Below are 24,267 nucleotides of genomic sequence, written 5' to 3'. Positions count from 1 at the left end.
CGTGAAAGTTTCCAACAGAAGTATTTTTATGGCACAAGCAATCAAATCTTCAAGCTAATGGTTTGGGAAGGGTATTGGCATATAAAGAGAGATCCAAAAAGAATCCAAACAGAGCAAGTAAAATAGCATAACCCATAGAATATAAAGCATCAGATGAGAAAATGAGGGAGCTAAATTAAGTAGTTTAGAAGAGATTATCAAAAAAGATGTTTTTACAGTCTATAAATACTTTCAAGGTGAAAATATAGATGAAGACTGGGTGGATTATTCACCAAGTTAAATGATAGAAGTCAGAATGGCCTAATGTTGGGAAAGAAACATGTAGGTTTAGTGCTAAAGCTAATAAAGAACAGTTGTGTTGATGGTTTATGCCCCATCAGTTCGGCAAGTGAATAGTACAGTTAAAAGTAAAATAAATAATAATAATGTTCCAATAAAAATGTGTGGTAGAAATTATCCAAATCTGTATCTGTGGCCTCTCCTGCCTTTGACGCAGTTAAGGTATTGTCCTGATGTTCACTGAAAAAATGAACATAATTTGGGCAATTTTGTTACATGTCACATTCCAGAGGCACTGAGCTGAAAACCTTTCAGCATTTTTTATCTTAATCTCTTCCCCGAATGTTTTATTTTGCAAACATTTTAGGTAGCTTTTCAATCCTCATGAAAGCCTCCATGAAGCCCATATGCTAATGGTGTGGTGTGGGACTGAACGGCTGAGCTTAAAAAAGGTTAGCAGCTCTGTAAATGTATGGCACAGAGACAGCATGGAGCACACGAGAATAATAAAGCTGGCTTGCATTGCATATCTCTGCTGGCATTTCCTATTTCTTGTCACTGTTTGTAAGGTCAAACTCACTTCATCTTTCCCAATGTAGAACTCGTACAGGATAAATTAGCAAACTGCAGAATTCCTCTTACTTAATTTTCCGTGGAAAAACTAATTCAGAAAGAGTATTTTATTCCCTTGAGCAATGTTTATACTTCCCATTTTTATTATTTCACTTCGCAGGCATTTTGGTCACAGATATACACCTACAAGTAAATTTACCTAAAATCGTTAGTTTCTCTTTCTTGAGACGTTGTCTAAATCTGTAATAACTTTATTGCTATTCTTGAGGAAAGATACAATTTTCTTGTTGCTGTTCTTATGTTTTTCTTCAAATCAGCAAATATCCTGACTTCATTTGACTTGTAATTCAAGTTGTCACTCTTCATTTTTCTTGCAACTGAAACTTACGTACTCCAAATTAAGTTGACTGGTTGTTAAATGTTTCCAGTAATACCGTGTCCTCAGATCCAAGTGGCTTATTGCTGTCACAGCACACGGAAAACAGGGCAAGCATTTAATTCCTTCTGTTGAACTTATCTTTTTAAGGTTATTTATGGGCTGCAATCTTAGACTGGGTTTTTTGGGGACTACCACTGGTCAGGGGAATGAACAAGGCTCTTCTGCTCTTACATTGTGTGTCTGGGACAGGTGGGAGGAATGGTCACTGGAAGAGCCCCCGTGGTGTTAATGGAGAATAGAGGAAGTGCTCCTACAGCACTTAGATAGCAACCACTTAGCCATGATAGTTGAAAATGTGTTCTTTATTGCACTGGATGTATTTCTTTAGGAACAAATGCCCAAGACTTTTTGATTGAAAAAGTACTTTTCTAAACAGGCTCTGCTATGCAGTGCCGTGCCATGATTATACACTTAAGAACACAACTATTAGAATCCAATGCAAATTTCCAAGTATCTCCTTTCCTCCCAAGAGGATGATTGTGTCCCATGACCTGGAACATATCGTATTTGAAGCAAAAAGCAAAATAAAACATGTTTGGTAGCATGGGGAGACAATAAAATGAACTGTTTGTTAGGTTATACACTTTCAGCATATCCCTTTTTAGCTGGAGCAGATATGTTGCTTCAAAGAGACGTAAGACTTAAGGAGAAGCCCATAAGGACTGTGTTTTCGTCTTGGTTATTTTCTTGACCCAAGAGGAATAGCAGAACCTCTGTAATAAAACATAGACAGATGTGCTCTTCAGATCCACCTGAGTGGGCTTGAAGGCACAACCAGCTCAAGTAGTGTTGGGACTGCCTTCATGGCTTTGCCAACAGGATAGGTTTTGTCATTGCTGCCAAGTTGTTTTCTAGCAAAACAAGTGGGGAAAAGTCCATTCACCTGTTTAAAGGTCACTTGACTATATATCACTGATGGAGGATAAGGGACATTCACTAAAATACTTGCCAGAATCACTTGCCTGGATCTACTCCTTTAGTATATAATCTTTAAAAAGACCCTAGAAAAAAGTCAGGCAAATTTTACCATGTTCAGCACTGCTTGTGTTTGGAAATACCACAAAATATTTACCTAGTGTTTGTCAGTAATGAGTTCCTCTGTCATCTTCACAGCATCCTTGCTTTATTAAATCTAGATTTATTCAAGATGTTTTTGATCTTTTCAGTTTCTGGTCACAGAATCATAGGATATCCTGAGTTGGAAGGGACCCACAAGGATCATTGAGTCCAACCCCTCGCTCCACACAGGACCACACGAAAAACAGACCCTATATCTGAGAGTTGTTCAAATGCTTCTTGAACTCCATCAGGCTCGGTGCCATGACCACTGCCATGGGGAGCCTGTCCCAGTGCCCAACCACCCTCTGGGTGCAGAACCTTTCCCTAACACCCAGCCTGACCCTCCCCTGTCCCAGCTCCATGCCGGTCCCTCGGGTCCTGTCGCTGTCCCCAGAGAGCAGAGCTCAGCACCTGCCCCTTGTGACTTTAGGGACTTGATTTGCTTTCTATTTAGAGGTCTCTTTCTCATCTGGAGACACCTCATGGGAGTCATCAGTTAATTACTCAGATGGACTCTGCTTGGCTCTGACTCTCGCTGGATCATTTTGAGTATATCACATTGACTTTATGTTTTCGGATTTCCAGCCTGTGACGCTGCCCTGCTTTGTTCAGAGTTAGTATTGAAATAATTTTCTGTGAGGTGGACCAAAGGGATGAGCACCCTTTGCTGTAGAAGACAGACTGTTTAAGTCTTGATGCCTCATTTTTCCTTATGGTGAAATCTGGTGGATAGTAATTCTCAGCTGTAGAAGGCTGAGAAAAGCCTGTAAGTGAAAATAGGTTATGTTTGCCTGCAGAGGCAGTGCTGTTGTCCCAGAGCTAGTCATTTCTGTGCTGAAGCATCTTGCTGCTTTCCCAGGATAATGCTGCCATAACTTGAGCGGGGGCTCTTCCGTGGGTGGTGCCAGAAGCTGTGGTTGGATGAAGGAGCCTTGTCCCATCCTGCTGCTCCAAGCTCAGCCCCCGGCTTTCCTCCTCCTCTCCCCCAGAGGTGGACCTTGCTCTTACAAAGATGCAGGACCCTTGCCTAGTCTCCCCAGCCCAGCGGCTGACCACCGACCCCTGCAGATGCTCAGCAAAGCTCCTTCAGATGGGCAGTGAAAAGCTGCCTCTGGCTTTTGTCCACGTTTCAGGTCAGGCTTTTGGGCAGTGGCTGAAGTGTTGTGACTGCAGGCAGTGCCAGGGCTGTGAAATGGGCAGGTGTTTAGCAGAGCAGCCACTAAACGGGAACATTTCTCAGTTTCAAGCTGTGAACATTTCCTTGGACTCTGAGCAGTCCACTGAAACCCTGGAAAACACCAGTAGTGGAACGACATTAAAAGATTGCTGTCAAAGAGGTTTGTTTTGTGGGAATCAGTTGTGTTTCTGAAAAAGAGTAGCTGAGAACTCCAAAAAAAACAGAAGGTGATGAGGATTAACAGGAGTGGCTTTCCTTCGAAGTGTGTGGCATTGAAATATACTCTGGTTTTGCCACTAACATACAAATCCAAATTCTCTATTCTGTGTAGCAGCTATTAGGATTCAGTAAATGCACCCATTTTCATACCTTCCATGTAAAGCAGTGGATTTCTTGAAAGAAAAAGACGTACTTTATGTTTCCAGCATCTTCCTCCTTTTCCCCTGCTCCGCTCTACAGGGTGGCACTGCGCCCGTGCTAGGGGTTGTCTCTGCCGCAGGAAACCAAGCTGAATCTGGCTCTCGCCTCCATGTGAACCCAGGAAAAGGCTTCTCACTTTTTTTTTTTTTTTTTTTTTTTTTGCCCTAGACAGGTGTTAGCGAGTGAGCCAGTGAGTCATTCACCTTCTAGTTTGCCTTTCTAGCAGGAACCTGCTCTCCAGCTGCGTGGCACATACACCGGGAGGCAGAAACAACACGGTCCTTTCCAGGCAGTTGTGATGTGTCTGCGAGCTCTTGTGAGCGTGGTCCATTTGCAGAAATGCCGGGTGCTTCAGCTGCTCAGCGATGGAGCTGAAAGCAGGGGAGTTTTCTGCCTAGCATCAGGATCCAGGGACGACGTACAGTACAGCTCTCAGCCAGCAGTGCCAGCCAAAACACAGTGCCAGCAGCAGAGCTGTGCAGAGCCAGAGAATGATGAGAACATAATTCAGACAGCTAGGAAAGGGCAGGAACAGCTTTAGAAATGTGATGCGATGCTGTAAAAATACCGGTGAATGCTCTTCTTCAAGACAGTCCTAAAGGAACGTTTATCTGTTTGCTTTGCATTTATGGAGATGACACCTGAAGCTGCTGATAGTACAGGCAGCTGGCTTTGGGAAGGATGGGTTTAGGTATTTGTGATCAGACTTCCATTATTCAATAAAATGAGCTTGAAAATAAAAGGATGTTAGGTGACAGAGAGGGGGAATTTATACTTCTTTTTCACTGCTGCTGTTTCATTTCACTCAAGTTGCCACAGGACCATCTATTTGCATAGCAGATAAAGTTCTCAAGTCAAGGGGAAGAAAGGAGAAGGGCTGGAAATAGGAATAGGACAAACTGCTTCTTCTCTCGCTTATGGGGCATCTGTAAGAGTTATGCAGGGTGAAAATAAGGCTTGTTAGAGGTGTGCCAGGGGGAACAATGGCAAGGCCGGGGGAGAAGGCAATGGCCCAGCTGAAGTGCATCTACACTAATGTACGCAGCATGAGTAACAAACAAGAGGAGCTGGAAGCCATCGTGCAGCAGGCAGGCTATGACTTGGTTGCCATCACGGAAAAGTGGTGGGACCACTCTCATGACTGGAGTGCTGCAATGTCTGGCTATAGTCTCTTCAGAAGGGACAGGCAGCACAGAAGGGGTGGTGGTGTGGCTCTCTATATTAGAGAGTGTTTTGATGTTGTGGAACTTGAGGCTGGGAATGATAAGGTTGAGTCCCTATGAGTTAGGATCAGCGGGAAGGCCAACAAGGCAAGCATCCTGGTGGGGGTCTGTTATAGACCGCCAAACCAGGATGAGGAGACGGATGAGGAATTCTACAGGCAGCTGGCAGAAGTTGCAAAATCATCAGCGCTTGTTCTCGTGGGGGATTTCAACTTCCCAGACGTATCCTGGAAGCACAACACAGCCCAGAGAAAGCAGTCTAGGAGGTTTCTGGAGAGCGTGGAAGATAGCTTCCTGACGCAGCTGGTTAGAGAGCCTACCAGGGGAGGTGCCCCGCTAGACCTTCTGTTCACAAACAGAGAAGGACTGGTGGGAGATGTGGTGGTTGGGGTCTGTCTTGGGCAGAGTGACCATGAAAGGGTAATTCTCTATTCTTGGCAAAGTCAGGAAGGGGATCAGTAAAACCGCTGTCTTGGACTTCCGGAGGGCTGACTTTGAGCTGTTCAGGACACTGGTTGGCAGAGTCCCTTGGGAGGTGGATCTGAAGGGCAGAGGAGTCCAGGAAGGCTGAGCACTCTTCAAGAAGGAAATCTTAATGGCTCAGGAGCGGTCTGTCCCCACGTGCCCAAAGACAAGCCGGCGTGGAAGAAGACCGGCCTGGCTAAACAGAGAATTGTGGCTTGAGCTTAGGAGAAAAAAGAGGGTTTATAATCTTTGGAAAAGAGGGCGGGCCACTCAGGAGGACTATAAGGATGTTGCGAGGCTGTGCAGGGACAAAATTAGAAAGGCCAAAACTCATCTGGAGCTCAATCTGGCTACTGCTGTTAAAGATAACAAAAAATGTTTTTATAAATACATCAACACAAAAAGGAGGACTAAGGAGAATCTCCATCCTTTACTGGATGCGGGGGGAAACTTAGTTACAAGAGATGGGGAAAAGGCTGAGGTGCTTAATGCCTTCTTTGCCTCAGTCTTTAGCGGCAAAACCAGTTGTTCTCTGGATACCCAGTGCCCTGAGCTGGTGGAAGGGGATGGGGAGCAGAATGTGGCCCTCACAATCCACGAGGAAATGGTTGGCAACCTGCTACAGCACTTGGATGTACGCAAGTTGATGGGGCCAGATGGGATCCACCTGAGGATACTGAGAGAACTGGTGGAGGAGCTGGCCAAGCCGCTTTCCATCATTTATTGGCAGTCCTGGCTATCAGGGGAGGTCCCAGTCGACTGGCAGCTAGCAAACGTGACACCCATGTACAAGAAGGGCCGGAGGGTAGACCTGGGGAACTATAGGCCCGTTAGTTTGACCTCAGTGCCAGGAAAGCTCATGGAGCAGATTATCTTGAGTGTCATCATGCGGCACTTACAGGGCAACCAGGCGATCAGGCCCAGTCAGCATGGGTTTATGAAAGGCAGGTCCTGCTTGACGAACCTGATCTCCTTCTATGACAAAGTGACATGCTTAGTGGATGAGGGGAAGGCTGTGGATGTGGTCTACCTTGATTTCAGTAAGGCTTTTGACACCATTTCCCACAGCATTTTCCTCAAGAAACTGGCTGCTTGGACTGGTGTACGCTTCGTTGGGTTAAAAACTGGCTGGATAGCCGGGCCCAAAGAGTTGTGGTGGAGTCAAATCCAGTTGGAGGCTGGTCACTAGTGGAGTCCCCCAGAGCTCAGTGCTGGGGCCAGTCCTCTTTAATATCTTTATCGATGATCTGGACGAGGGGATCGAGTGCACCCTCAGTAAGTTTGCAGATGACACCAAGTTAGGTGCATGTGTCGATCTGCTCGAGGGTAGGAAGGCTCTGCAGGAGGATCTGGATAGGCTGGACCGATGGGCTGAGGCCAGCTGTGTGAAGTTCAACAAGGCCAAGTGCCGGGTCCTGCACCTGGGGCACAACAACCCCAAGCAGAGCTACAGGCTGGGAGATGAGTGGTTGGAAAGCTCCCTGGCCGAGAAGGACCTGGGAGTACTGGTTGATAGGCAGCTGAATATGAGCCAGCAGTGTGCTCAGGTGGCCAAGAAGGCCAACAGCATCCTGGCCTGTATAAGAAGCAGTGTGGCCAGCAGGTCTAGGGAAGTGATTGTCACCCTGTACTCAGCTCTGGTGAGGCTGCACCTTGAGTACTGTGTTCAGTTTTGGGCCCCTCACTACAAGAAGGACATGGACGTGCTCGAGCGAGTCCAGAGAAGGGCAACGAAGCTGGTGAGGGGTCTGGAGAACAAGTCTTACGAGGAGCAGCTGAGGGAGCTGGGCTTGTTCAGCCTGGAGAAGAGGAGGCTCAGGGATGACCTTATCGCTCTCTATAGGTACCTTAAAGGAGGCTGTAGCGAGGTGGAGGTTGGTCTATTCTCCCACGTGGCTGGTGACAGGATGAGGGGGAATGGGCTAAAGTTGCGCCAGGGGAGGTTTAGGTTGGATATTAGGAAGAACTTCTTTACCGAAAGGGTTGTTAGGCATTGGAATGGGCTGCCCAGGGAAGTGATTGAGTCACCATCCCTGGAGGTCTTTAAAAGATGTTTAGATGTTGAGCTTAGTGATATGGTTTAGTGAAGGACTTGTTAGTGTTAGGTCAGAGTGTTGGACTAGGTGATCTTGGAGGTCTCTTCCAACCTAGACGATTCTGTGATTCTGTGAAAATAAGTGACAAATGTAGCCCTTGCGATCAGCTGAAATTTGCTGTAGAAGCTGACGCTTTCCATGGGCAAATTATCTGACCTAAGGCTGTGCTCGGTGTCAGCCCCACCACCTGAGCCTGGTGGGAAGGGCATTCTTCCTAAATTTTGTCTTCACCTTGGGGTGAAAATACGCGGCACTTCTTAAAAGCACATTGGATATCAGAGAGCTAAACCTCAGGCCTCTGGTTTATTTTCCTTTTCTTCGTCTACCAAAGACATGTCATTTAATTCTCCAACCCTGAGTACAGTGAGATCGACTCTGAACTAGAGCAGCCCTAGGAGCTGAGGTCAGGATTGCTCAAAATGAATTTGGTGGAGTAATAAAGTCTTGAAGGAAAAATAAAGAAGAAAGAAACAGTAGGAGGTATGAACTGGGTAGTCTGTTAGTAAGTCTCTTCTAGTTCCAGGAAACTAAATGGATTTTCTTAGTCTTCATGACTGCAGAGACTTGAATGATTGAATTTATAAATGCTGAAAAGCGAATCAGCAAAATAGTTTCTGTTTTTACATTTTCCCTAAAACTAGTAATTTCTTGCAGACTCCATAGCAGGAAGCTGGTAGAAGTGGTGATTTTCTTGCTCAATTTCAGGCCCGCATCATTCAAAAGTAAACAACTTGATCAAGAGTGAAGACAGCAAAACATGAGACATTCTAGTTAATTTAAATAAAAATGTACTTCAGCCCTTCCCTTTATGCTAGTTTTTGCATGCTGCTTTTTCTCATGCTACATTGGTGCAGAGTAATCACATTTACATAACTTGAAGAAAATGCTGAATGCATTTCTGTATTTGCTTGTGTTAGAGATGCATGCAGGAAGGATGGAAAATATCCCCCTGAAAGTGGCCTTTGTTTAGGACTTAAAGGCAGTAGTTTAAAATGTGCCCAGCGTTTGAGTGAGAGGGAAGAGCAAGCAATGGTTAATTTGTGATTGCATTTCTTCCCCTGTTGTTGTGGGAAGCTCCTCTCCTAAGATAACAGAGCTCAGATTACCAATCACCACTGCGATCTTCTGTGTGAAAGATAATGCAAAGTTGTAATATCACTATTTCACTCCTCTAAAAGATTTAGAGGTCCCAGGCTGCTTGTTCTGTGCCTGCCTGAGGCCTTTCTACCTGTAATTGCTTTGGGCTTTTGCTTGGCGAGAAACAGCTCTAAATCTCATTGAGACTGCAGGGTGAGTTGTTTTGGAAGTGTGGTTTGAGAAAGATTATCTAATTCGATTTATTTGTCTTCTTAACCTCGCTGTATATTGTAGATAGGCAGGCCAAACTGGCTATTCTGTGCCATTTTTGTCCTATTCGGCTTGCAGTGCCAACGTGCTATTAAAAATGTGTCAGGCACAAGCAAGTAGCGTAACAACGGCAGTATTCTGCACAGTGGTCCTCCATGCAAAGTATTTTATTGATCTTTAATGCAGGCACTCTGGCCTCATTATTCTACATGCAATAAAATGCGAATCCCTGAGCCTGGATGCTAGCGAGAATAGGATATCCTCATAAAGTGTAGCCTGGCTGTTTATGTGTCTATACATACTATAAAGCAGGAGATAAACATCTCTGCATTTGCATTTTGTGTGAAAGCCAGAGCCAAAATGTTACCCAAGGAGATGTGAGAGTTTGCAGGAGGTGTGGGAGGTGCGTTGATTACTGTTTGAGCTGGCCATATCCCTGCTGGAGGCACGGGAAGCTTCTGGAGACTGGAGAAGACAGAGCACCTTTCCTTGGTGTGCTGCCTGAGGCATGTAAGACCTCTAAAATACTCTTATTTTCCTGGCTGCAAAAGGTTTCCATGGAACAACCTGCAATATGTACTACAAAATTAGCTTATTATTAGTGAGACGACTTCTACCTGGGCTTGTATAAACTTGGGGGGGATCAGGGAATTTCTGAGCTATGATGTGCATAGAAAAGGAAGGTTATTTTCTGTTTGGGGATGGTTTTGAGCTGAGGCAAGTGGCTCTGTGTAGTAGAGCCAGTTGCCAGCCCCCTTCTTCCTGCATTGATCCTGATTTCATGATTTTGGTTATTTTTCAGTGAACTTCCAGTAACAGAAAGTGCATAATGAATTTTGTGTTTCAGAGCAATAATGTGAAATAATAATGCAATAATAATATTTCAGCACAATAATGTGAAATATTTCAGCACATTAATAACTCCAAGACCTTGCAGGATGATCTAGAATAAATGAGACAGCTTTCAGTCATGAGTGTCTTCCAACCATGAGATTATGAGGACAGCTCTAACTGATTGAAATATGCATTTAAGTGGAGAAGTAGCCAGAAACATATTGTGTTCCTTCTCATTTTCCAGAGTTAGGTTTTCAAGCCAGTTAGGAGACTCGCCTTCCTTGTTTTGGCAATAGCAATGCTGTCACATCCATCCTAAGGTAGCAAGGTGAGAGCTCTTCCTCTTCCTAGTTCTCCTCTTCAATTGCCTTCACAGAGAAGCTGAAGGTAGAAGTGCAAATGTCCTCCTCAGCCCTTCATCCCTCTATCCCTCTGGTTGTGTCATTCATCTGGGGGACACAGTCTGTAAACCCAGTTCCAATAAATCTTGGTTATTTACATCTTTTACAGATAGTTTTGGAACGACTGTGAGAGGCTGCAATAGCAGCTCACATCGGACTCCTTAATCATCTGACTTGCATCTAATCTGAGCTGAATAAGTGTATGCCTGTGTCTCCCTCTTTCTCTCTGCCTTACAATTTTGCTGTGTCTTCATGGTTTTCGGATCCAGGTTTTGCTGAAGTGTGGAAAAGAATTTTTCCATTGAAATCACTAAACCTTTCACTGGTGCTGAGTCTTTTCTCACCTATATCCAGTCAACACATCATGTCCTTTATCTGTAGTACCTGTCCAAATGCCTTGTTTGCTTGATTATTTTAATCTCTGGTAAGGGAACAGCCTGTAATGAGCAATCAGAAATTACATCGTTAAAGTTAGAGACGTAAAAGAGAGCTACAGGACTGAATTGTTACCAGCACCCACCTGCAGGATATTCCCTAATTCTCTGAAGGTGAACCCCACAGGTTAGGTGATATTATAGTAGGAGTAGTTCAGGTTAGATTCCTGCTTCTGGGCGGAATTAAGAGCCTATTAACAGAGGTCATTTCAGTCCCTTCCTTGCTGGTTTTATGTGACATGGGCTGTAAAACTACTGATATTGCTGTGTGCGTAGAGAAGAAATTGTGCATGTTAGCACCCTTCTTTTGTCCCAGATAATATACAAATGGGGAGTGAAGCAGACACAGGGCTGGTTGGGGGGACTCGTCTTCAGAGCGGTCTCAGATGTGCAGCTGATGTAAAGATTTGATGGCTGGTAAAATACAGATACTGGCAGAAGTTGCCCCTTCCAGATAAACTTTTTTTTTCTTTTTTTTTTTTCCCTTTCCTCTATCAGCAGCTGCATATAGCATCTTCCCATTTGTAGAATAAATCTGATAAAAAAATGTAGTTGTAAGCAGGAATGATTTTATCCCAGTGAAGAGATTTTATCCAACAGAAAAAAATGTTGTGCTGGGGCATAATTTTTCAGATATGATGAATAACAACAAAGTATGACCCTCAGTCCTAAGAATTTAGTTTTAAAAGAACTACTGAGCATATCAGATAAACTCAACTTTTTCTGTCCTATCATTTTTTTCACAGGCAGTGTTTGGTTTATAGATATATCTTGACAAAAATCTGCTACAGGCAAATTTCAACAAAAGAGCAACTTCAAACACATCCAATTAACAATTTATGAAAGGAAATCCAACAGAAAATTACATAGAGATTCACAGGGCATAAAATTTGGCACTAAATCAAATTTAATGCAGAAATGCCTGTATGGGGAGTTATGGCCCCTTGCAGTGCATTGTCAAAAGGAACTTTATCTGTGGAGGCTCAATGAGTGCCCTCCATCATATTTCTTCTTGCTATAAATAAGAGATTTTGTCAGACATGGCAATGAGCAAAACTCTAAAGGGAAAGAAATACACTGATAAACCCACTTATGCACAGTTTTCAATCAGAAATATTAAGTCATTAGATTTCTTCTCATTTCCAAATCCAGGATTTGTTCACTTTATCACTGAAATGAGGGACACTCTAGCATCAACAACCACAAAATCACTTTTAATTTCTCTGCACAGCCGGCCACCATACAGATCCCCCTAGCAGGTCATGATGCCTACAGTTAAGGTTACTATGGAGCCATTTTTGTGGCTGGGAGGCAATTTGAGACCCCCTGCATTCTGTTGTTTCACAGTTCACTCGTTCATTCAGCAGTTGTGGTTGGGTTTTCTCAAAAGATGTTAAGGACACAAAATCACATAATTGCCTTCAGCAGCTCTCAAATTAACTTAAGCCACTACTTTGTTTGGAGAAAAACATCTGTTTCTAGACCATTATGTATTTAAACTCATAAATAGCCGGCTTTTGTAAGAGATGACTAAGCAGCATCACTTGCATTGCACTATGTGTATTATATTTGGGGGTTATTTACAGATAGTAGGACCAACAAGAGAGGATGACAGATACAGTTGACAGAAGCCAGACCAAGCATCTTTGTGATACAACTGTAGTATTGCAGGGACTAATATCATTTGAGGAGCTGGTTATTGTATTGCTGAATCTCCTGTTAATCCTGTGCTCCCACTTCAGAACAGGATGGGAAACATTTGGTCATTAGCAAATTTGATATCTTCCACTGAAATGGATATATCTGCATGGGGAAGCATGGATTAAGGTGGCCATTCACATGCATTTAAATCCATGGTACAGCAGCTTTGTGACCATAGCACTTCACCAAATCATTGCTTTCCTGCATCTTCAGAGGTCAAACACGTGAGCCCTTCCAGCCTTCATCACCTTGTGCAGTATGACTGGTGAAGATGCAAAAACTCCTCTATCACTAAAAACAAAGCATTAGAATACCCCATGGTGTGTTTTCTTTTCTTCTTGAGTCCATTAATATATGTTTTTGGCAGTGAAACACTCAACTAGATAAGTTACTGTCCAAGGCACACAATAATTGGTGAATAAACCCCCCCAGAGTATCGTAATCTTATTAAAATATCTTTTAAAGTGTAAATGAATTTTTAACCTCATTTTAAATGATGATTTTCTTCCTGTAACGCACCCTTTCTCTGTAGATAACAGATCCCAGGGAAGCAGAAGGTGAAACAAAGATGTTCATGTCAAATATTTTTATCTTCTGTTTATATGTTTGAAATATACTTGACTCTATACTGCCAATTTTTTCTGCATGCTTCTACTTCTTCCATTACCCTACTTACTTCATCACATTGTGTAATTTTCTTCGTCTGCAACTAGACAATAGTGATAATAATAATGAATTGCTTTTGTTAGGCAAAGTCTATATTTAGGCATCTGCAAAAGTTCTTTAGTCTCCAAATGCAGAAATTATACACTTTTTAAAGAGTTAAATAACAGTTTCCAGGTACCTGATATTCTTCAAAATCCAGCTAGTTTGCGTGTCTAAATGTGACAGTAATAGTTAAAAACTACCCATTTTCTCTATGCCTCCTTCACAGTTCCTCCAAGGCAGATCTCTAAGCAGAGCAGCATGAAGTATAAGCCCCTTATAAGTGGCTTTTTTTGCTCATTTTCCTGCCTCCCTCTTGCATAATTGGTTAGGTTTCTCGTTTGTGCCTAGGTGATTTGACATTTTTTTCCACTGCGACTTCCACTGCAGTCCTTACAGTCTTCCAGTCCTTCTGCGCCCTTCCAACAAGCTACGTGATGGCCTTGCTTCCTGTCCAGTTTGGGAGAATTCAGGGCATTTAACAACTTTGAGAACTTAGCTGTAGCAAGAGAGCAAAGGCCTTTATTTCTCAAACACGACTCCTTGAAGAGCCCCAGTGTTTGTGTTTCTGATAAGTCCAGATTCAGAGAACTGAGCACCCTCCTCAATGGTTGTGCTTGTTTTCTCCTGTAGTTTTTGTGGACTTTGGGGACATTCAGGTCAAGAGCGTGCTGTAGCAACTGCCATTTCATCTTTCAACTTCATAGCGCTGGAAGCAGTTGCAATGTCTTTTTATTGTAACTTTTGACTGGGAGTCAGAGCTCAAATCAAGGCCAGTTTGAAGGACTATGTGCATTGTTTGCAGTTAAATACCCATGAACTTGTACGATTGGAGCCTTCTGCAGTGCCTATTAGTTTAGGACTTGGACTCAACCTCTGGACTATCCACACCAACCTCGTATCAGTTCATTCTCTTGAGTCCTGTCTATACTGAATCGTCTCTATAGGCGCAGAAGCTAAAGGCTGGGAGGATGAGAAGACCTTGCTAAACCTCCACAGTGTAGATGAGTTGGATCACGAGCAGGCTCTTTGAACCTGGCTCAGAACACAAGCACAGCTCCTGAAGGCAACATGAGCATCTAGCTACCTAGAAATTAGTTTCTGATGTTGAAGCAAAAGCAAGTCAACTCTACAGAGGAAACACCATAAAGCTGTGAGGTTCTCATACTGATGACTGTGCAGGAACATTGTAATAAATGCCTTGCTTTTTTTTTAGTTGTATTTATAGTTTCTCATAAATAAACAAGATAGCATCTTTGTTTTCTTTTGAAAGTTGGACTGTAAAGTCTTCAAGGCAGACACGTAGGGCTTATGTACATCTGAGAAAGCATCTAATTCTAGAAGGATTTACAGTAAAATCAATGAGGTAAATGAATGTTTTTTTTCAGCTGCATGTAAATGTTTTGTTCTGTGAGAGTTGTCAGAAAACAAACTGGTTGCTGGGGCTCTAATGTAGCTCAAGAGATCTGGCTTCAGGTCCTAACTCTTCCTCAAGACATGATATGTGTTCTCTCATGTGACTTCCAGTTACTCTCTTCACCTTTTCACTATGGTTTATGTAATCTATTGTATGACTATTTTCTTTCCTGCGAGAGGGCTATATAAAACTGAACAACAGTTAAATTTCCTTTGCTTTCTTTCTATTCCCCCACCTAAGCAGAGCCCTAGGACTCCCTTCTCTGACCTCGCTGATGATGAGAAGATCTTTAACGGAGGAGATGGCATGTGGCAAAACCAGAGTCAGGATCAAGCCTTGCTCTCAGAAATCACAGAAGAGGATCTGGAGGCCATCCGTCAGCGGGAGGAGGCCATTCAGCAGATTGAGGTGAGTAACCTCCTCTTGTCGTGGGCTTGCAAGCTGGAAGTGCAGGTTCCTTGTGTTCTGCATTGCTCAACGTGACAAAAGAAATGCTAATTAACGTGGCTGCCTATACATCATCACTAGATACAGGAGAGATTATCAGGCATTTCTAAAATTGGAACTCTGTGGCAGAAGGAAGAACTAGAAATCTATATGACCTGTAATAAAAATGGCAAGTAGTAATTAATTTTCATTGGCTGGTATTTTCTTCTTCCGTAACGGTCTGTAGTAAGGTAGTTCAGTTGAACTTGCTTTTGAACAGCTAAACAACTTTCTTGGTGTGTTGTAGAAACAATTGAAAGTGAAGTTTGGGACAGAAAATATTCATCTTTCTCATTAGAGAGAATAAGTAGATGAAATAAGTTGATTTTTTTCGAGAAGTGTTGCTTTGTCACAGTGTTTGGATATTCTTAATATAGGTAAAAGAAGGCATACTATTTTTCCTCACTTTTTTTTTTTTTATTAGAGGTGCTATAAATATAATATGGTAAAGGGAAAAAAAAGAGGTCTGAATGAGTTAAACATCCCACATTTTTCTTTTTATACCTCTCTTTTATGCTTTGGGAAACTCTTGTTACCCAAATTTAGGTAATAAATGAGTAAAAACTAGAACATAAAATCTTTCTAATGTGTATGCTTTTACAGGCCTAAACTCAAGCTGAACCAAAAAAAGAGGGCTTCAGAATAAATCAGAACATTTAATTAAGGACTATACTTTGTCTTTTAATGGGATTGAGCTAATTTTATCAGAATGGATTTTGGTTGTGGTGTAGCAGGAATTGTGATTGAGTTAACAGTGGTAAAAGAGGACAAATGTTCCTGCTGTAGAATGGTGCTGTGAGGGTTTGACCTCTGTTTGCACACAGTGATAGTTACATATGAGTCAATCCTGTAAGTAGGAAATATTGATAGTTTTATAGGAGTGGGTTGAGGTTAGCGTACATCTAATCTCTGTTATGGTTTGCTGAATAGAGATGATTGACCTCTGTGCACTTGTGTGCATTACTAGGGATGAAATTGTGAAAGAATATTCTCACATTGAGTATCTTTGGGAGTGAATTAACTTTTCATACCTGGGGAATCTCTTTGCACCGACCAGGACAAACTCTAGGGAACTCTGTTGCAAGAAGATGCGTGTTTTGGCATGATCTTGTACTGTGGTGTCCAAGAAGGATGGATGCAATGGTATTTCTGCATTGTTTTGCGGATTAAAAGGATGTTGTTGTGATTGTTTATTCTAAAATATAGTCACTGCTTTTCTCTTTTCAACTTTATCCTGCCCTGTTTCATTCCCAGGGGAAAAAAAGAAAAAAAAAAAAAGTAGTCCTTATTTTACTGTTTAAAATTCTGTGTTTGTGCCACAGTAAGGTATTTCTGCATGGTGCCACGCTGGACCACGTGGCCATGCAGGGGTGGTCAGGGTGACTCCTGCTGTTTCCTCTCTGTATTGTACACCTCTATGCATCCTGAGAGCTGCTTTCCAGTGGCTTGTGGAAACTGGAGGAAAGCTGCTGGTGTTGAAAGCTGAGGAGGCAGCCAAGGAATTTGGGTGAATATAGTCCCAGTGCTATACAACTTCTCAATAAATGCAGTGCTCATGTATTTTGCAGATTGCATATCTATTGATTTGGTAGCTTCTGCTTACCTTTCTGCTTAATATTAACTTCCCTCTGAATAACCTATTTGACTTTTGCAATTAGTGAAGTTCAGACTTGTGCTTCCCAAGAATGTGTGCACTGCTTTTACCAGTTGTTTTTCCTCGTCCCCAACATAGCTGCATCCATTTTGCTTTGCTATCTGAGATCCGTGTTTATCCAGTAAGCAGGACTGCATTCCACATACATTATTTCAAATGCAGCAAAAACATTTCTCCCCAGGAGGAAAGCATTTAGGCCCAGCAGTATTTTATTTAACATCTCTTTTGAAAGAAATATAATGAAAATGAAATGGATTTTTGGACTGCATCATACCTCTCCCCAGCTGTATTTGAATAAGCAGATGGTGCGTTTAAATCATTTTCACTGGGTTTTGTTTTTCTGTTTGTTGACCCACATGAACATATTTCTTGTGAAAAGACTCATCTTGTACATTAAAACTTCCCCAACTTCATTAGAAGTTGTCAGTGTACAGAGAAGGGACTCATTGAGCTCAAAGTCACCCTTACAACTTTTTTTGCAATATGCTTTCAAAACCAGTAACTAACCAAGAAGGCTGAGAGGAAACATTATTCTTAACTGTCAAACCCAACTAATAAACTAAATTTATCACCAAATTGATATATAGCATTTGTACTTCAGTGCTCTTTGGGGACCAGGATGAAGACTAGAGCAGTGCAAAACATATTTTATGCAAGTAGATTGGCCTTACTGGGATTGTTACTTTTCTGAGTATCTAGCACCAGAAACACGCAGGTCTTAAGCAGAGCATTGCTACAACATTGTGTCTTCTGGGGCACACTGATTAGCACATAACTTCAGAGAAGCTCGTGATGCTGGTACCAGTGTTAGGCCTCTTCTTTTGGAGACATTGAATTTGTCCTTTTTGCAAGAACACATTAAAAAACGTTTTTTCATAGCTAAAAGAATGAGGAAATAAATTCTCTTGCCATCTCATGTCCTGAAAAACAGATATAAAATTGGGTCCATAATAGATATCTTCTTAATGTTCCAATGGCTCTTTCCCACTTGTGTGTTTTCCACATCTCTAGAATCTCTTCAGAGGTGCAGGTTAATGGGACATTGTTCTCTGTCGTGAACATCCCTTGAGGCACTTTTCAGTGTTCACAGTTTCTACCTAGAAAGATAACAGCCATGTCAGAAGTTCAGCTGGCTGTTCATTTTATTTAAATCTACTTCTTTTGATATTGCTTGCAGATTAAAAATAGAGAAGTCTGCAAGGGAGATGTCTCGCCAAAACCTTACATTTTGGATAAAGATCTTTATTGCTTGGAAATGTCAAAATCTGGTAGGACACAGCAGCCTTGACACAAGTGTTATTTCTTAAAATATTGCTTTGAACTGTTATATAAAACCTATTTTAACTTGAACTGTATTGGCAGTGAATAATAGATGCCATAACAACTTTATATATAGCACTGTAAAATGTGCCATCAGAAATACATGAGCTGAACTGTAATGTGCATTGTCAGTGCTCAGTGCTGGCACAAGCTCTGCCATAGCAAATGGATATAATTTAGCCCCCTGTGCCTTTCATTGGCACCTGTGGTCAGGGGGGAAGAATTAAAACTTTGAGAAGGAATGGATAACCACTGAATGAGGAACTTTGCCTGGTGACTGGAAAGACCTACAGAAAAAAAAAAAAGATGCTAAATGCAGTATTGATTCAGATGACCTCTGGTGATCCTTCCAATACAGACACAGCTTGTCCAGAGGTGATGAGAGAGGAGGAGGAGAAGAAGCCCTCCCAGGCACTACCACCACTTCCATCAGGTCATCCCACCTCTTCCACAACCTTCTTTCCTTTCCTGTAGGAGCCTCACATCCCACTCCTGTGCTTCCCGGGCTGCTAATGCAGCAGTGAGCATGGTATTACCATCTACAGTGGGGAATATCAAAAATATCATAGGATCATAGAATCATTAAAGTTGGAAAAGACCTTCAAGATCATCTGGTCCAACCAACACCCTACTACCAATATCATCCAAGGGCATATTTGAAGAGCTCCTGCTGTTGGGAAGGGTTGTGCCTGTAATAGCAAAGGCCAGTTTGTCCATCCTGAGCTCCTTACACCCATTTTTGTCTCCATCCCCACAGGACGAGCAGCAGCAATAACAGTTCAGCCCATGGGGGTAGGCAGCTGCCCATTTTGTTGGCTACTAAACCTGACATTGCCAGGACTGATCACATCACCTCTCAGCCCTGAAAGGTAGCAGATGTCAGACACTTTATAGAACTAATTGTAGTTATCAAATTACTTAACAATTAGGAGGTCAGTCATTCAGACCAAATGAATATAAGGTGAGTCTGGCTGAAACACAGTCTGGTGATAAATCAGCACTAACTGGGTGGACATTGCAGATGGGAGATCATCAGCTGCAGATGCCCATGGAGAGTTCCCCAACAGAAGGGTGCTAGAAAAGCATTTGGAAGTAGTTCAGTGTCAATTCTGCCATCAGCCTATGTGACCTGGGTGCTCATCATACTGATCTTAAGTCACTTATTAAAACAAGGATAAGAGTGTCATCCTACATCTCAGAGAGAATTGGGAGAATAAGTTGTTTAAAGTGTTCTTTCCTCACTTTCCTCATTTAGGTCAGAAGAAGCAAAACATCACAGAAAGGATCCCCCTGGTCATTTCCACAGGTTTTCTTCTCTCTTTTTTTTTTTTTTTTATTTTTTTGAATATATGATGTAGAACCCAGGCATTAACTTGGCTAATATGAGAAGGTGGACAGTTTTCTCCAGTAATATCTGGTCATCAGAGCATGAGAGATGATGCTTTGCTTGCTTGTGGGAAGTGAGTATACATTGAGAACACCTCCATCTAGTTTCTGATCATCAGTTGAGGATATCCTGGAGAAAACAAAAGAAAACAACAGAACTTCATTTTATCTGATACCTCTCTTGGCAAAAGAGAAGATGAGCTGAATAGGCTGTGGCAACAGGTGTGAGATGCTCTTATTTTTAGGAAAGCCTGTTCCCCCTGGATTGGTGTTGAGAAATGTTGATGTTCATTTCCTATCTGTTTTGAAGAGAAGTGGTAGATGCCAACTTACACTCCTGTCAGTCAAGCATTTGGAACCAGACAGAAGATGAAATACAATAAAAATAAAATAAGAAAAAGCCCCACAGAGTCTGTCAGAGTATGTTTGTTTGTTCGAACATGTTCCTTGTTCACTCATTATTACGTATAATTTCTTGCTGAGGGGTATTTTCAGTAAAATCTCTCACTGATGCTAACCGTTTAGAAGGTTTAGTGCAAGCTATTTCATCAGCTTCGATAGTCCAGGGGTTTGACTTATGAGGGCTCTGCTTGCCTCTTCACACAGACTTTTCAACTCAAAGTAATGTATAAATAACGTGGTATCATGACAAGCACCGTACGTGAAAGATCTGCTGCCGTGTAAGTGTCAAACAGCTTTCAAATGCACTCTGCTCACAGCAGCGTTGGGGAGCCTCATTATCATGCCCATCAGAGGTTGACATGGCCATCCCTGGGACCCGGTATTGAGTTGTTCCCTGGAGAATCCGCTCAGGTATTTTGGCCAGTCTAATTTAAAATGACCCGGGCTGTAGGGCTGCCACTATTTATTTTGGGAGACTATTTCACGGTCCAGCAGACTTCAGTGTTGATGAAATGCTTCCCTCTGTTCTCGCTAAAGATTCCTTACTTGTTCTCAGCTCTTAACACCTAGTAAAACTCTATTGGACCCTGCAAATAATTCTTCTTCCCCTTTGGTGTTTAAACTCCTCAAGTGCTAACAGTTATCCTCCTCTTCACAAGTCACTCTCCCTTGCTTTTCAGCCACCTCGGTGCTCTTTTCTCAATTCTTCCCCATTTGTTAATTCCCTTCTGCTACAGCAGCAGACTGTGCATAGGAACGTGGTGTCGTACCAAAGCTGAACGTAAGAAATGTGTTAAACTCCCATGGATACAATTCAAAGGGTACAAGCGCTGATGGAAAGATTTCTAGGTAATTCCTACACTAGTAAATTAAGGAGTATCAGGGAACACTAGCAGGCACCGGAACTGACTCATTACACTCCTAAGTTGTTAGGGCATATCCTAGCACGTTTTTTTCCCAGTGCTTACCCAAATATTAACACATTTTGAGAGTTAGTATTCTCCAAAAACAATTTGGCTGCAGCCACCCCATTCAGGTGGTAAGAGGACTCAGTAACGTGGATGCAGAGAAGTGCATACCTGCAGTTGCAGAGCCTGAGAACAGGCATCTTCTCTGTCCTTGTACAGCCGCAGCCCTATTGATTTGATGATTTGATCACAACAATTTTCTGTAGTCTTCACTGACATTTAGGGAAGAGAAGGAATAAGGAGAATTAAGGGTAAATTCTGTGGGAAACTGTGCAAGCCTGAGGGCAAAATAAGAGATATGTGGAAATAACAGCTGGGCTCTTTTGAAAATGTGAAGCCTTAGCAAATATTGAGAACAAAAAACAGCCTATCCCAGCAGACTCATGCAGAGACCGGCTTCTTAGCATACTGATTTACCTGTTCTGCCCCTGTTTCTACTCTTGTGGCCGGCATATTTATGCATTGCTCAAAAACTAAATTACTTGCCTTCACATCAAAATGCTTCCTAGTCAATCTCCACGTCCTTAGCATGTCGACTCCTGCCTCCAAACTGCCAGAATCATGCCAGTTAGAAATGAAAGGTTGCATTAATTGGAGTTTCAGAGCTTCTGCCCTGAATGGGCCAGTGCTGTTTTGGTGTTTTCTCTGTCAGTTTGACTCACTCGGTTGCACTCCAGATGATGCTCTCTCAAGCATCTACACTGAATGTGTGCTAGTTCACTTCCAGGCTTCCTTGTGGAGCACGTTAACTGAGGGTGCGTCTGTTCAAAAGTTTTGTGTTGAATGAGAAAAGCACTTCTGGTGAGAATCGCACACGTGTCCTCACATCCTGTGTTTTAGCTCATGCCACAGAGCTCTCAGAGCTCATAAACTTAATGCTTCTTGGATGAAACTGCTTTAAGAGATGTATTGCAAGGCTTCACCTCAGGGACTCTGACCGACAGTAGGCATTCAACCCGCAGGAGGGAAAATCTGCTTCTTGGTCTTCTCCAGCAAGCCAGTAAAATCACATATTACCTTAAGTTCAGCTTTTTCCATCCAGGACAGTTCTCAGTGCTGCCTAAAATTGTCATATACTTTTTTTTATCATGTCCTAGAGCCCAGAACATCATCATGCTAGAGGAGCTTCACCATCACGCTAGAAGAAAATTGTTCCAACAAGCTCTGACACAGGTTTCTCATGATACCTGCCACCTCGCACAGAGAAAACACACATAAAATAAGATTTTGTTTCAGGGATGAAGAGACATCACATGGGACCCAGAGGGGTTCCAAGTGAAGTGCTGTGCAATGTCCATATAGCTCGTCAATTCTGCTAGCCTTGCACGGTGTGGTGTTCAACCAGTCCATATCAAATACTTGAGCAGTCTGGATCATTTCCCTGGAGTATAGACAATTCCATAATAACCCGGAAGATGGTGTGGGTGGTAGTTGCATGTTTAAAAGACAAACGTCTGAAAGTCTCATGCAGCTGTGGAGAGTTTTTGCTGTATCTCCTTCTATTTCTACTGTTTACTGAATACAACTGTTGTAAGTCTGTTGTTATACATCCATCTGGCCTATAAACCCAATACATCCAGAGACATAGACAGGAGACACAAAATGAAATACTGCCAGTTATACAAACTGAAAATTCTTCCATCATATCCTTTCTGCTCAGACAACATTTTTGCTAAGGCTACTTGCAAATTTCCAAACTTTTTCTTGGTGACTGGCTACAACTGTACTTTTTCCTCTCCTCACGGAAACGGTTAATGCTTGTATATTTTTGCAATCAGCATTTCATCAGGGATATGTGGATGATCTAGGATTTCACAAGACAGAGAGACAGTAATACATAAAAGCTATTTTTAGCCCTGGGTGTTTCTTGTGTCTCGGGTGTAACCTTATGATGGTACTGTGTATAGTGAAGTGCTTTTAACTAAATTGGTGAGGTTTCCACTGTGTACTAGAGATAATTTTCCTTTTTTTAGATTCCCATTGCCTTATCCAGGGACTGTTAGCCTCAAAGAATTTCACCCTAAATCCTTCTCTTTGTGAACTCCTCCTTTCAGTGAGTTTGCACGAAGCTAGCAATGAAAGCCCTGATTCAGCAAATCATATGTAAGTAAGGCTTAAGAGCTTTGCTGAACAGTGATGGACTTCAACACCTACTAAAAATGAAGTATTTCCTCTGCAGAAGGAGAAAATACTGCTAACATCCACATTATTTTGCTAATAATCTGAATTTTGGGCAGACACATCTGCATATGTATCCACAGAAACTGAGCTGAGCTAAAGGCTGTCTGTACATTGGTAAGGTAGAGAGCTGGAGAGAGATCTCTAGTGCTTCTAGTGAAATAGAGTTTATCTTCTGCAAATTCTCTCACGAAAGCGTTAATATTTCCTTTGTTAAAAAACGTGTTGCTTTCCACCTCCATTTGCTGCATTTTTGCCTATTTTTTGTTGCCAAATGATGACTGTCTCAATAAAGGTAATATCTTGCTGCTATTTCTGTTAGCGCAGACAGTACAAACATCATCTGCCTCATCGATACGACTATTTTTGTAGATGCGATTTGCTGCCCCAAAGGGGAATTACCACTCTCACCTACTATTTGGGTTAGAGCAGTTCACTCTCCGGTGCTAATTAATAACAATGCAGACCAATAGTCCATCAATAAGGCAAGATCCCCTAGCAGGACTCTCAAGAGCTGTTACCAAGGATTTGACTTCTTGCCCTCCTGCTTTGAGTGCCATGCTTTCTTTTTTATTCATTTTAGGTTAGCAAATAAGGAGGGTTTTTTTTGTTTTTGTTTTTGTTTTTCTTCTTCCAGCAGCACATTGCTTCAGATCATGGTACAGTAAGAACACTTTTTTTCCTTATTTCATGATGGTAGCTGCTGCACTTTACTAATATCCCTGAGTCTTTAACTCAGAAAGGGGAAAAGAAGCATTACAGAAGTGAAGGGTGATACAGACTTGCTAACCTGTTGTTACCCTCTCCATTTGGATTGGTGAAAATTCCGATTTTTTTTTAACCTATGTCCTGAATAGAAAAAGCTCACGTGGCAAACGCCCTGAAGCATCCCATCCCTGCCCAGGCATCTTAGGAGAGAAGGGTGAACCAAGGGTAAAGATGAGACCCTACAGAGGTTACAAGGGAAAGGGATCACTGAGAAGGTGGCTGAAATACACATTTCACAGTGAGACCAGTTCGTGTTCCCTCCAGTTTGCCAAAAAGTGCGTGCCTGGTACTGCCTTGACAGTAATAGACTCATGTTCTCACTGAAATTAGAGTAAACATCCCAGGCAATGTTAACAGTATTATCAGTGAATGTCAGCTTTTAGAGGCTGATACCAGAGACTATTATTTTACGTCCTCTGCACTCTGCAGGCTCATCTTCTTCAGGTATTCTCTAATATTTTTAGTTGTTCTTTTATGAAAAAGATTTTATAGAACTGTGGTTTTGTGTTGGTTTTTGAAGGAGGAAGAAAGATAT

The 24,267-nt window shown here is 42.2% G+C and overlaps 1 protein-coding gene across 8 annotated transcripts in view; it reads left to right on the top strand.

The window, feature by feature from the left end:
* Positions 1-24,267, top strand: part of TSNARE1 (t-SNARE domain containing 1) — a 461,960-nt gene that overhangs the window by 226,313 nt on the left and 211,380 nt on the right. For 7 of the 8 annotated variants that reach the window (XM_035566387.2, XM_050708986.1, XM_035566385.2 and 4 more), the window contains one exon: positions 14,811-14,978. In XM_035566387.2, the coding sequence (XP_035422280.1) occupies positions 14,811-14,978 (168 nt within the window). The remainder of the gene's footprint in view (positions 1-14,810; positions 14,979-24,267) is intronic. The other variant, XM_035566390.2, reaches the window with a different exon arrangement.

This window comes from Cygnus atratus, chromosome 2 (assembly GCF_013377495.2).
Source record: "Cygnus atratus isolate AKBS03 ecotype Queensland, Australia chromosome 2, CAtr_DNAZoo_HiC_assembly, whole genome shotgun sequence".
NCBI lineage: Eukaryota > Metazoa > Chordata > Aves > Anseriformes > Anatidae > Cygnus > Cygnus atratus.
The sequence above is the reverse complement of the archived record's forward strand: the minus strand, read 5'-3'. Positions and strand labels throughout refer to the sequence as shown.